Source organism: Vicia villosa, linkage group LG5, assembly GCF_029867415.1.
Source record: "Vicia villosa cultivar HV-30 ecotype Madison, WI linkage group LG5, Vvil1.0, whole genome shotgun sequence".
Taxonomy (NCBI): Eukaryota; Viridiplantae; Streptophyta; class Magnoliopsida; order Fabales; family Fabaceae; genus Vicia; species Vicia villosa.
Window position 1 is genome coordinate 142,836,972 of NC_081184.1, and position 13,919 is coordinate 142,850,890.

Below are 13,919 nucleotides of genomic sequence, written 5' to 3' on the forward strand. Positions count from 1 at the left end.
AGACAGCTTGTCTGTTTCAACTATCAGTTTGGCACTAGAACATGGGTAGGGATGACAAGCAGACCCAAACTCGCAGGGTCCACCTGCACCCGAACCCGAGTCAACGGGTGAAAACCCGAGTTGACTGGGTTCGGGTGCCACCCGATATTTTAGGTGCAGCTTTGGATGGTGTGAAACCCGAAATTACACCCGCTAATATATATATATATATATATATATATATATATATATATATATATATATATATATATATATATATATATATATATATATATATATATATATATATATATATATATATATATATATATATATATATATATATATATATGAGAATGACATTTTTATGTGAGAATATGAGAATGAATTTGAACCATTAAATTTTAAAATAAATGGTGGATTTAAGTGTCAATATTTTTTTCTCTCTCCTCCATCATTTATTTTAATAATGGAGGAGAGAGAAAAAAATATTGACATTTAATCTCCACCATTTATTTTAAAATCTAATGGTTCAGATTCATTCTCACATTCTCATATAAATTATTCATTCTCACTAGATAAGCCCTCTATATACATTCTCATTTATTTGGGGAAAATTGTAGGAAAAATGTATTTTATATATTTTGCTGTGGGTTTGGGTGAAAAAACACAAACCCAACGGGTGCGGGCGTGAGTGTTATTTTGTCACCCGAAAAGTCTTCGGATTCGTGTAGCGATTTCGGGTGCGGGTTTGGGTAGTGTAAAACCCACACCCGATTCGACCCGTTGCCATCCCTAGACATGGGATACCTAGACATGATAATTTTTTGAATATTTTCTTTAGATGAATAATACTTTAAGACAAAGAATCATCCCAAGAGGGAGATTTTTTTTTGAGACGTTTAAATAATTGTGCACAAAGAGTTCTAAGGTAGGTAATGAAGTCTGAGACATAATTAAGACAACCTAGAAATTTTTGTAACTGGATTTTATCTTTTATTTCTTTGATTGAAATATTTTTAATTTCTTTTCAGATAGGACTAGACCATTAGACTTAATTATTTCATAGAATTTATTCATATGGTCAATGTGTTGATTAATAGAATCAGCAAAAACTAGGATATCATCCAAATAAATTATGGTGAAGTGCGAATAATCATTAAATATATTGTTCATAATGTTTTGGAATTTTGAAGACACATTCTTCAGACCTAAGAAAATTTCTATTTGATTCGATTCATAAACAAGAAGTATCAATCGAGTCAAGAAAGTAAATGATTTGAATCAAGATCCAAAAACTAAGAAAAACTGATCCCATAATTCAAATCAACTCTTTTATAATTCAAGTTAAAAAAAGTTTCTGATTTGAATCAGATCCACATAGCCAAAAACAAAAATCTATTATTTGTGTTCAATTCGAGTCAAGTATATTCGAATCACACAGACATAAGAAAATTCTTTTTTTTGTGCAATATGTTTGATTCGAATAAAGGAATTTTGTAATTTGAATCAAACTCAGAGAAGCAAATTCCATGAATGGTTGCATACCAATTCTCCACAAAACTCCAACACATCTTCTTCAACTCTAATGGATCAAGGAATGATGTTACACAAAACACTTTTTTACTTCCTTTTAATATTTCATGTACGTGAGACGTTTCCATATTTTATGTTGTTGATAGTTTTGTTTTTGTTGATATATGTTGTATGTTGTTTAAGGTATGTTGTTAATAAAAGTTGTATGTTGTTGATGATTTTGTTGTTGTTGATATATATTGCATGTTGTTGTTAAGGTATGTTGCTGTTGATAAAAGTTGTATGTTGTTGTTGATTTTATTTTTGTTGATATATGTTACATGTTGTTTAAGGTATGTTGTTGTTGATAAAAGTTATATGTTGTTGATTATTTTGTTTTTGGTGATATATGTTGTATGTTGTTGTTGATAAAAGTTGTATGTTATTGATGATTTTGTTTATGTTGATATATCTTGTATATTGTTGCTAAGGTATGTTTTTTATAAAAATTGTATGTTGTTGATGATTTTTTTTTTATGTTCATAAAAGTTGTATGTTATTGATGATTTCATTTTTGTTGATATATTTTGTACGTTGTTGTTGATAAAATTTGTATGTTGTTGATGATTTTTTTGGTCAATATATGTTTTATTTTTTGTTAAGGTATGTTGTTGATAAAAGTTGTATGTAGTTGATGATTCTGTTTATGTGTATAGATGTTGTATGTTATCGTTGATAAAAGTTGTATATTGTTGTTGATAAAAGTTGTATGTTGTTGATGATTTTGTTTATGTTGATAAAAAGTGAATGTTGTTGTAAAGGTATGTTGTTGTTGATAAAAGTGATATGTTGTTGTTAAGGTTTGTTTAATGATATACCTCATAAATTATAGCTTTCATTACATTCAATTAGTGGCAGAGCCAGAAATTTTAGGGAGCCTGGGCAAAAATTTTACACCCTGTTTTTATTAATTTTACACCTTGTTTCTACTAATTTTGCCTTTGATTTAGTCTAAAAAATTTGCCCTTGATTTTGTCCAAAAATTTTACACCCTATTTTTATTAATTTTGCCCTTAATTTTGTCTAAAAATTACTAATTTTGTCCATGATGTTGTCTAAAAATCGACTATTAGTGTGGGGAGTATACAACGATAGGAGGGATTGAGCCCGGGCGCGTGCCCGAGCTCGTTGGGCTATAGCTCTGCCCATGCGTTCAATCAACATGTTATTCTGGGGCAGTTGGTACAAGCCACCCCAAGGCTAAAAGGGTAAAGGCCTAAAGGCGAAGTAAGAGGGATAAACTGTAAAAAAGATAGGTTCTACACACGAGAACCTTGCTAGCCGTTCAGATTAATCTGACGGCTGCCCGTGATCTGCATTTTTAGTTGTCAATCATTTATTCTATTTAAAAGGAAAAACACACAATTTCTCTGATATTCAAATTCATTCTCATTCATACATTACTTATCACTCTTATACTGACTTGAATGTTAAAGTATTAACCTTGCAGTTAAACTCACTCTCCACCATATCAGAAACTCAAGACCATTGCAAAAAACTCTACCTCCTCATTCACTGATCAACTCTGATTCCAACTATGAAACAAATTCAATCTATCACTGCAAGAAACTTTACCTCCTCATTATCGATAACACTGATTCCAACTACGAAACTAATTCAATCTATTAATGAGGTTTTTTGGACTAATGAATGGATGAGTGATGGATTTATGACCGAAATTGTTACCCGTGTTATTGTCATGATTTTTATAAAGAACCAATTTTTTGGAGTGCATATCGTCATAAATAAGCAGATAAAGTGTCAACAAAGTTAAAGATCCTTTTGGCTGTCAATGTTAGATTTTGTTAGCAATACCAAATATAAAAATCATCCGAACCGCAAGGGAAAAAAACGTGCGGTTTGGTTTGGTTCTATTGACTTTTAAAAATAAAATCGAACCAAACCAAACCAATCTAATGCGGTTTAAGTTGGTTTGGTTGGTTCGATTTTTTACAAAAAAATTATTGAGCCATTTATACACATATAGAGGAAAATGTAACTTTGTGTTTTATCATTCATAGATTTTTCTAAAAAAGGTTTGTAATTATCAAAATAAGTTTAAAATTTGATACATAAAATTGTGTCTTACACGTTTATCTTAAATCTAAAGAATGATATTCATGAAATTGCATTCTTAAATAAATATCATGCAAATAATACGATAAAATATATTTTGTCAAAATAGTATTTATAAATGAATAATATTTTATTATTTTTTTGTTAATATGTAAATTAAAATAAATATCATACAAAGAATATGATAAAGTATACATACAATATTTTTTGATTTCTCTAAAGAATGAAAGAAATATATATTAGTTAGTAATATTTTGTAACGCAATTCGGTTTGGTTTGATTTGGTTTGCAAAATACAAACCGCAAATCGAACCGAACCGCGCGGTTCTATTAGAAAATGACTCAAACACATCTGAACCAAACGGGTTTTTTTCGGTTTCGATTTGGTTTGGTTTAGTTTTGCGGTTTTCTGTTGGGCCGCTTCGATTTTGAACACCCCTACCCAAATCAAACTTTTTTTTCTTTTTCTAATTGAACATTTTGTTCACTTAAATAATAATAATAATAGAGAAAAATATGTCACGATACTAATTTTACACTGCAATCACAACCATGTGACACGACTGATGAATAAATTCTATTGAATTATACGGTCAATGCATTAACTTTAATTTTATAATAATAATAATAATATTTTTACAGTATTAAATAATAATACTAAGGAACGGTATTATTTTTAGAGAGGAGGTTTGGAACATTTTGGATGTTGTTTGAAATATCAAAGCTTTGTTATAGAGGTGGTCCTTTATCGAAAATATTATTCATACCAAATTAAACTTATATGAGTTTCATAAAAACCCTTTGTTTTATCTCTTTTAGGTTTCATTTGGTGTGTAATCTTTTCTTTTCTGAGTAGTTTCTCGGTGTTTTTGTAATCGGGTTCGAGAATTTTTATTCTCTTATAATAAAACTTGTTTATAAAAAGAATAATAATAATAATAATGTTTTTTTACAATATTAAATAATAATAATAATCAATGAAGTACATGCTGATCCACAAGGGATCCAAGCTACAAAATCACAAAACAGACAAACAAAACTTATAGGGTACTACAATAATAATTCTTCATTTGCTCCAAAAAAATAAAATAAAAATAATAATAATAATATTCTTTTCACAGTAATAATAATAAGAATAATAATTATAATTATAAAAAAACAAAAAGTAATAATAATAATATAATATTCTTTTTACAGTAATAATAATAAGAATAATAATTATAATTATAAAAAAGTAAAAAGTTAACTAAGTGTGGCAATCCAAGAGGTCAATAATAGTGTTATCTAAGTTGGAATTGGATTGGGTCCTGGCAGTTACATCAAGTAAGAGCGAGTCTGAGGGTCCTTCTTACTTGCCTATTTTTATGCCTCACTTTCAGTTTATCTATCTATACAATTAAGTAAAATATAAATTTAATAATAATAATCTAATTCCTCATTAAAAAATTAAAATCACTTCCAATGGATGATGAAACTCATACTACTTTGCCAAATGGATTCACCACAGAAATTCCTGAAACTCAATCTTTAAAAACAATCAACAATCATAATAACAACAACAACACTACCACCAACAATAAAGAACAAGACCGTTTTCTTCCCATAGCAAACGTTGGTAGAATAATGAAAAAAGTGATTCCAGCAAACGGCAAAATCTCAAAGGACGCAAAAGAAACAGTTCAAGAATGTGTCTCCGAGTTCATAAGTTTCGTCACCGGAGAAGCCTCCGATAAATGTCAAAGAGAAAAGAGAAAAACTATCAATGGTGATGATATCATTTGGGCTATTACAACTTTAGGGTTTGAAGATTACGTTGAACCGTTAAAATCTTATCTTCAAAAATATAGAGATATCGAAGGTGAGAAAGTTAATGTCCCTAAACAACAAAGATCTGAACAAAGGCTACATCAACAACATCAACATCAACAGCATCAACAACATAATCAAGATGAATTAAATAATCAACATTTCAATAATAGTGTATATACTTCAACAAATCTCATTTCTCAACCTTCTTATGTCACCAATGATCAACCATTTCCGTTACCTTTCTCGTCCAATTCGATTCAAAAACAGTTACGGCCGCAAGATCAGATCGATTCCTTAGGCCATTGGTATGAATGAGTAAGACCAATATAACAATTTATAATGTAATTTTAGATGTAGTGTTCTTTTTATATATATGCCTATAAGAATATAATAATTTAAATATGCATGCATGTAAGGTTTTTGTCTCACTTTTCAAAATAAATTTTCTTGAGTTTTTTATCTGTGATTGTGTCATGTAAGATTGATGAGGAAAATGATAAATTGCAAAAAATAAAGTTACACTAAGTGATAAAAAGTTTATTATTCATATTATTTGAGTAGAGTGGATTCTCATATGAGCTACATAAACCATATGAATGTTAATATCTTATTCTATGTTGTACATTTAATATATAAATGCATACATAGTAAAAAGACTAACAACAATTGTAGCGATTATTATATAAAAAAACAGTTTTATTGAGCATCAAACTGAAAGTAACTAGATGTTTGATGCTTTGGCATTGATCTCAGAGACGAAATCTGGAAGAGTGTTGGGATCGGCTCGATGCTTTTCTTGTGTAAACTTGAAAAGTTGTGACCATGTGAAATCAGGATATTTCCTTGGCTCCTGTCTTCCCAAGATGTTCTCTGGCGCTCTCACAATTTTGTCTGATTTTGGATTTATGAAGAAAGCCAGAGTCTTTCTGTCCTTCTCCTTGTTAGCCAACACCCTATGGAGACAGCTCTTGTATACTCCATTAGTCAATGCCTAAGTCAACAAAAAAAATATCATTATGAATGTTTGTTTATCTAAATCGCGAAAACCTTTATGCGACTGCAACTGTTATTGAAAACTGGATCTAAAACCTTAGTTTAGATTAACCTTAGATATAGAGCCTAAAATGAGACTGTTCTTATGAGAGTCTCTTTATAAATACATGCATACCTTAAAAGTGTCACCTATGTTAATGACAAAGGTGTTGGGTTGAGGACGAACACCGAGCCATTTGTCATCGACAAAAACTTCAAGACCTTCAAGGTTCTGAAAAAGAATTGTGATTGAGGTGGGATCACAATGAGGACCAGTGCCTAGGGTTCCAGCTTGGATGCCACTGCAGGGAGGATAAGAGTTGCACCTCATCATTGTTTCAGCATCTTCAAAAAACTTCTTGTAAAACATTCGATCCACACCCAAACTAATCGCCAACAACTCCAAAATAACTTCAGATAGCTTCTTCATGGCATCACAGTAGTTCTGGAGAACCAACCTATTCCAATCAAGAAGAAAAAAAAAATTAGACTCTGTACAGTGGTCTGTCTTGCACGTCTTCAGAGACAGCCAGACAACCCTGCTTATAGGTTAGCATAAGAAACGGATAAAAATAAAAATAGGGCAAATAAAAGAGTGATTCTTACCCAGCATGTTGGTGGTCATCACCTAGGACAGAAGTGAAGAAATCAACAATTTGTGTCTCAGATGGATCATAATGTTTGTATTGGAAAGTAAAAGTCTCTTTCCATGGCAAACTAGCAGAGTACCTTGATGCATGAGCACATGAGTAACCCCACGGAGCCTTATATGCATTAGCCTTCCTATCCAAAGGAAGTTCAAAAAGGGACACAAACTCTTGATTAGTAGCATCAATCAACTTTTGAGCAACTCCATGGTTGGTGACTTGGAAAAATCCATGCTTCATGCATGCATCTCTCACAACCTTTGCAACAGCTTCCAAAGCAGCAGCATCACCATTGGATACTACTCCTAAGTCAATGATTGGCACATCAAGATCTCCTTGGCTGGTTTCAAGCAAATCCTCAGAAGACCAAATGAATTCTTTTGGCACATTTGCTTGCTTATGGAGTGACTTGAAGTCAATAACGCTTTTGAACTCATTTTCATTTGGAGAAACAGTAGCAGCGATTGGTGCCATTTTGGTTTGAAATTAGGAGAGGTTGATTTATATTAAAAACAAGCTTTCATGAGTATTGTTATTGCACAAAAGCAAGATATAAATACTATTTTCATTCCAAAAAAAAGTTATATAAAAGAGAATGTATTCAAAACTATTAATTATTATTTTTTTGTTTATAAAATTGTTCTTCGGTTCAATTCAATGTAACAAGAAAAATTTATAGAATTCAGTGAATCATATTGGAATTTGGAAAACTAAAATTTTAGTACTTTATAAATATATGTTACTTTATATAGATTGGACACAATGAACCTTAAACATGTTTCGTTTTTTATAAAAAGGAATTAGTGTAATGATATTAACTTATTTAAAAATTATATTTTTGAGATTATTTTGAAAATTATCCAGGAGGTTTAAAATTAAATATATTTAACGAAATTTATTTTTTTAATAAAATTTAAATAATATAATTTTTTAAATAATATTTAACCTAAATTGTGTCATCGATACATACAAGATGAATTGTAGTAATATTCGAGGAAAAAAAATTTAAATAACCATGTTTAAAAAAAAATACAAAAAAAACCATATTTTCAGATTATTTACCAAAATGTATAGGTTTGGGACACCGGAAAATGGTACATTAATGTGTTGCAAGCCAAATGGTTTGGCGCAAACACTAAAATTTTAGGGCAAAAAATTTCTTGCCAATTGAATTGGCGCATGAGTTCATGATCCAACACATAGGCGCCATTTCCACCGCTGCGAGGGAGTCACTTGTCTAATCCTGAGGTGCACTCACTCCCGTTACGAGAATGAAATGACGCCCCAGCTCGACTCGAGACCAAGACTCCTTCCTTACAACTCGCACCAATAGCGGCACTAAGCGGCCGAAGATTGATTGAAAAGGCAGCCGCATTTGGCTCCTATGTGTTGGGGTATTTTTTTTTTAAAATAATCCCTTTCATGTATTTTCGCGCAAAGTTTTTGATTCCGGTCTTTTATTTTCGTAAAAACGTCTGATAAATCGAGTTCGTAAAATTCCTATTAACCCTAAATAATGTTTATGTTGTCGATTTCGGTTTTTTTTTTACTAAAGCACACTTTATTGATGAAAGACTAAGGAAAGGTTACAAGAGGTGGTAAAGAAATTGATACATTGTCATAAAAAAAATACAAAGTAGATTAAACTTGCGACGAGGTCGAGCCACGACTAGGACATCTTTTTTTTATTGTGCCCCACCTGACGACAAATGCTGCATTTTCTTTCCATTTTGTCGTGGACGTCCATTTCGGTTCTAATCTGCGTATTATTGGGGCGACCCTTTTTCTTTCGCCGCATTGCGTCATTATGCCAAACTACCTCCCCATCATACTCAGGCCAGTAATCCTCCTTGGCCACCACTGGAAACACAACACTGTAAACTCGAAGCAATGTCTGAGCCTTGTAAATTGGAGACAGCAGTGATATTGCGTCGCGGTGCGCAAATGCACATACTGCTATGACATGTGAGCAAGGCATACAGAAAACTTGAAACTTTCCCCAGTCGCACCAATGGTCGTCTAGCAGAACTCGATATTGTTGTCTTGGCAAACCCTCATTGTGGTCAATTGTTTCGCAAACACTGAAGATGCGGTTGAATCGATCGAAAATAGTTACTTGATGAGTGTTTGCTTTTGCCGATTGCTCTTGCATAAATTTCATGCAACTATCACTAAAAAATTGACCCGATTGTCTAACATCACCCCACTTTTTGCCTCTCGTTGAGAAAAGCGGAGCCATCCTAAAGTAGGTCTCCTCCACTAGTGCAGTGATAGGAAGATTACGAATTCCTTTGAAAACTCCATTCATGGGTTCTACCAGATTTGTCGTCATGTGTCCCTATCGCACGCCATTGTCATAAGCCATTGTCCATTTCTCCTTAGAAATGTTATCTATCCAAGTTCCCGCATCTGGATTTGTCACTACAATCTCACCCCGATAATGCTGGAATGTAGGTTGGGTTAATGCATAACCAGCATTGACCAGGGCCTTCCTGAGCTGCCTATCCTTGATCTCCCGCATGAAGTTCTGGGCGATGTGGCGAATACAATACACGTGGGTTGATGGTGGGTCATGTCATCCGTTTGATGGATTGTTATAAGCATTCTCAATGGAAGCGTGCCTATCAGAGTTTAAACAGAGGTCCGGCTGAGGAGCAACATGTTCTCGGAGATTTCTTAGAAAGAAAATCCAAGCCGCAGTAGTTTCACCTTCAACAATTGCGAACACCACTGGAAATATATTGTTGTTCCCGTCCTATGCAACCGCCATAAGCATGGTTCCCTTGTATTTTCCGTATAACCATGTTCCGTCAATTTGAAGTATGGGTTTACAATATGCAAATCCTCGTACGCAAAGTTTGAATGCCCAAAAAAGGCGATGGAATATTCTATTTCCTTGGACAGGGTTCCCATCCGGGGCATGTGCGGGCAGTGTCTCTAGAATAGAAACAGTGTCAGGTGCGTAAGTTTGTAGCGCAGTAAGGTAGCAGGGAAGATTTTTGTATGACTCCTCCCAATTGCCGTAGACTTTTTCAATTGCCTTTGTTTTTGCAACCCACGCCTTTCTGTAAGATGGAGTGTAGTTGTAGGCTGTAACGATATGCGAGATAATATTTTTGACCTTCAAAGACGGATCAGAGCTTATGAGAGGTAAGATCTCCTGACAGATAAGATCGCCACTGAGTTTCGTATGATCCTAGAAAGTGTTAGGGTTGACACATGTGTGTTGTTGCGTAATCGACCCTATGACCCATGCATTACTTCTCTTCCTATAAGAAGTCAACAGTCTGAAGCCACACTCTGGAATTTTACAAGTGATTACATACCGTTCCAGGTTTGAACGGTCTACTTCAAAATCAACGTTGTGCGTCATGTGCCATTTTTTAATTGTTATAAGACATGCCTCCTTAGAAGGAAACTGGTCTCCTTCCTTTAAATTATCGTCACTTTCGATGTACGGGGTGAAGAAGATATCGGATGATGGTTCGTCACCTTGCAAGTTCAAGATACTCATATGTGCTAGAGGTGCGTACACATGAGCTGGAGGCACCGAAATATGTTGTTCGTCTTCGGATTCCTCGTTGACTATGTCGTCGGTGGGTCAATAATTTGAGACTGAACAAATATGAGGTTCTTGTGTCTCAACCTGTATAGTAACGTACAACTCGATGGCATCGAAGCTAGAATATTCGTGGTTAGCAAAAATATTCTGGAGGTCTTCGTCATTTGAAATCTCCATCTCAAAAAACTTGACGGTGTTGTTGTTATTGAAAGAAGGATACTGGTAGACAATGTTTGCAATAGGACCCATTGCAATCTTAGCCTGAAGTCGCTGATGGAAGGATGTAAAGGTGGCTCTTTTGCTTAACAAAAATGACACAATTTGAGTGTTTCTCATCAGAAAACCGACTATTTCAGATATGTAAGTGTCACTGTTTAGATGGGCATTTACCAAGTATTGGGGAGGTGGAGTCATTGTTTCGGGTTAGTGTTTGGGTGTTGTAATATCAGGTGATAATAGGCAATATTGTTTGTGTGTGTTGTAGTGTTTAGAAATAATGCATGTCTTATATAGGATTTATATAGGATTTATTGTCTCATATTAGAAATATTGTTTCGGGTTAGTGTTTGGGTGTTGTAGTGCTTACAGCCTTGCATTGTGTAGTATAGAGTCAGTCTCAGGATTCCAACATGACTTGACTACACAGACGCACACTGATCTATGGCTGTCTCATGATGATATGACTACACAGACACACACTGATCTATGTCTGCTTCAGGATTCCAACATGACTTGACTACACAGACGCACGCTGATTTATGGCTGTCTCAGGATGATGTGACTACTTAGATGCACACTGATCTATGTCTATCTCAAGATTCCAACATGACTTGACTACACAGACGCACGTTGATCTATGGCTGTCTTAAGATTCCGGCATGGGAGGTTTGACGGGAGAGAATATGAGATGCCCGTTCCTTCGATGATACTCCGGTTGATAGTCGAACCGCTTCACAGGTGGTGGAGGATCTGATCTCCGGTGCGTGTTATCTGGCCTTATGCGAGATCTCATCCTTAATTCGTGTGTGTAGTCTTTTGCACATAAGAAACCCTAATTTATAGAGGGTCGCACGCCTATCTTACTGTCCATAACACAAACGGTATGGGACATCTTCGCTACAAGACAAAACTATCATATATAAATCATAGGACAAAACTATCATATATATATATATATATATATATATATATATATATATATATATATATATATATGTGTGTGTGTGTGTGTGTGTGTGTGTGTGTGTGTGTGTGTGTATAAATCATAGGACAAAACTATCATATATATATATATATATATGTGTGTGTGTGTGTGTGTGTGTGTGTGTGTGTGTGTGTGTGTGTGTGTGTGTGTGTGTGTGTGTGTGTGTGTGTGTGTGTGTGTGTGTGTTGTGTGTGTGCACGTGTGTGCGCCATTGATTTACATTTCTCTTGGTTGACAAAGACACATAGGTAAATGCAAAATATTAAAGGCAAGAAATGAATTATTATTAATAAAAGACAAATCATAGGACAAAACTATCACACACACACACACACACACACACACACACACACACACACACACACACACACACACACACACACACACACACACACACATATATATATATATATATATATATATATATATATATATATATATATATATATATATATGCCATTTATTTTCATTTTTCTTGGTTAACAAACTCATAGGTAAAAACAAAATATCAAAGCCAAGAAATGTGCTATTAATAATAAAAGACAAATCATAGGACAAAACTATCATATCTATATATGTGTGACATTGACTTAGATTTTCTTGGTTAGCAAAGACACATAGGTAAAAACAAAATATCAAAGCCAAGAAATGTATTATTAATAATAAAAGACAAATCATAGGACAAAATTATTATATATATGTGTGTACCATTGATTTACATTTTCTTGGTTGACAATGACACATAGGTAAAAACAAAATATCAAAGCTAAGAAATGTATTATTAATAATTAAAGACAAATCAAAGGACAAAACTATTATATCTATATATGTGTGCCATTGACTTACATTTTCTTGGTTAACAAAGACACATAGGTAAAAACAAAATATCAAAGCCAAGAAATATATTATTAATAATAAAAGACAAATCATAGGACAAAACTATCATATCTATATATATGTGTGTGTGTGTGTTGTTTTTTTGATGAAGGCGCCATTTCAATTGGCGTATTAGTATATGGGCCATGTGGTCCCCACCTGGTCCCCACGTGTTTGCGTCTTAATAATCTCTGTGTGTTGCATGCGTCTGGAACGATTCCTGTGTAGTGCGCATGCGTCTGAAACGATTCCTGATAAGATTCCTGAAACGATTTCCCTTACTATTGCATGCATGAGTAGGGGGAATTGTTTGTTAATGGATTTTACTAGAGTGAGTCTATATAGTTGGGGGTCTGCTGTCCTGGCAACGTTGTACCAATCCCTGTGCAAGAACGCAAAAACTGATTCTTGTACATTCTATGGATGCGCTCTGTTGGTGCAAGTGTGGGGGTGGTGGAAAATGCCTATAATGGCTCCGATTAACAGAACTAGCTGGACCTTCCCATATCCAATGAGGTAACTTTTTAATTCATATATTTAATGCAAAATAAATTGATTATGATTTACTCAAACTGACACATTTATTTTGTGTTTTAGATTTTGCGTGAAAAAGATGGACTTCACGAAAAATTTGCGGTCAAATATCACGATGTACCACCAGCTGATTGATCACTTACAACCCGAGGATGTATTATCTCTAATATTTTCCTCTTTTATAAGTGTCTTTTTTATAAATATTTGACCGAAATAATGTATAACTCTTATGCATGCAGTTTATCTAGAGACCGTATCTAGAATGCGACCATGAGCCAAGAGGTGCAGATGCAGGTATTTGGATTGTAAAAACTTGCCTGATCCGGTACAACATCATCGAAATGCATCATAGTGACCGGGTCAAACTCCAGTTCGGAATGCATCAAGGTATACCTGATCCTCCAATTGACTTGAGAGTGTGGCACCTCAAACGAGTAAACCATCAGTAGAATAATCAAAACTGGAAGGATTTCGTACCTGAATGGCGCCAGATGTGGAAAGACCGTCGCCAATATGTCCTCAACTTCCCCGTGAGTGATAGTGAGATGAAATCGTCCGCACAATACATGACTTGGTATCGTACCGTTACCACCCCTAATTTATTTATTGCAAATCCGTTTTACTT

At 34.0% G+C, this 13,919-nt stretch overlaps 2 protein-coding genes across 2 annotated transcripts; one reads left to right on the forward strand and one right to left on the reverse strand.

Moving 5' to 3' along the window:
* The first annotated feature begins 5,091 nt into the window (after positions 1-5,091).
* Positions 5,092-5,754, forward strand: LOC131607619 (nuclear transcription factor Y subunit B-3-like). The gene has a single exon (XM_058879597.1). It carries the CDS (start codon positions 5,092-5,094, stop codon positions 5,752-5,754), a length of 663 nt encoding a protein of 220 aa, XP_058735580.1.
* Positions 5,755-6,015: 261 nt separating this feature from the next.
* LOC131607618 (gibberellin 20 oxidase 2-like) lies at positions 6,016-7,615 on the reverse strand. The gene is made up of 3 exons (XM_058879596.1): positions 7,078-7,615; positions 6,608-6,929; positions 6,016-6,430 (listed from the first exon to the last, which is right to left on the reverse strand). The coding sequence occupies exons 1-3, from the start codon at positions 7,590-7,592 to the stop codon at positions 6,161-6,163; spliced, it is 1,107 nt and encodes a 368-aa protein (XP_058735579.1). The 5' UTR covers positions 7,593-7,615; the 3' UTR covers positions 6,016-6,160.
* Positions 7,616-13,919: the final 6,304 nt, after the last annotated feature.

Excerpts from the sequence above, each read along its gene's own strand:
- LOC131607619 (XM_058879597.1), top strand. The coding sequence starts at position 5,092 with ATGGATGATGAAACTCATACTACTTTGCCAAATGGATTCACCACAGAA.
- LOC131607618 (XM_058879596.1), bottom strand. The coding sequence starts at position 7,592 with ATGGCACCAATCGCTGCTACTGTTTCTCCAAATGAAAATGAGTTCAAA. Across the intron at positions 6,930-7,077 it reads GATGACCACCAACATGCTGG|GTTGGTTCTCCAGAACTACT; the intron begins GTAAGAATCACT and ends TGATTGGAATAG. Across the intron at positions 6,431-6,607 it reads ACATAGGTGACACTTTTAAG|GCATTGACTAATGGAGTATA; the intron begins GTATGCATGTAT and ends TTGTTGACTTAG.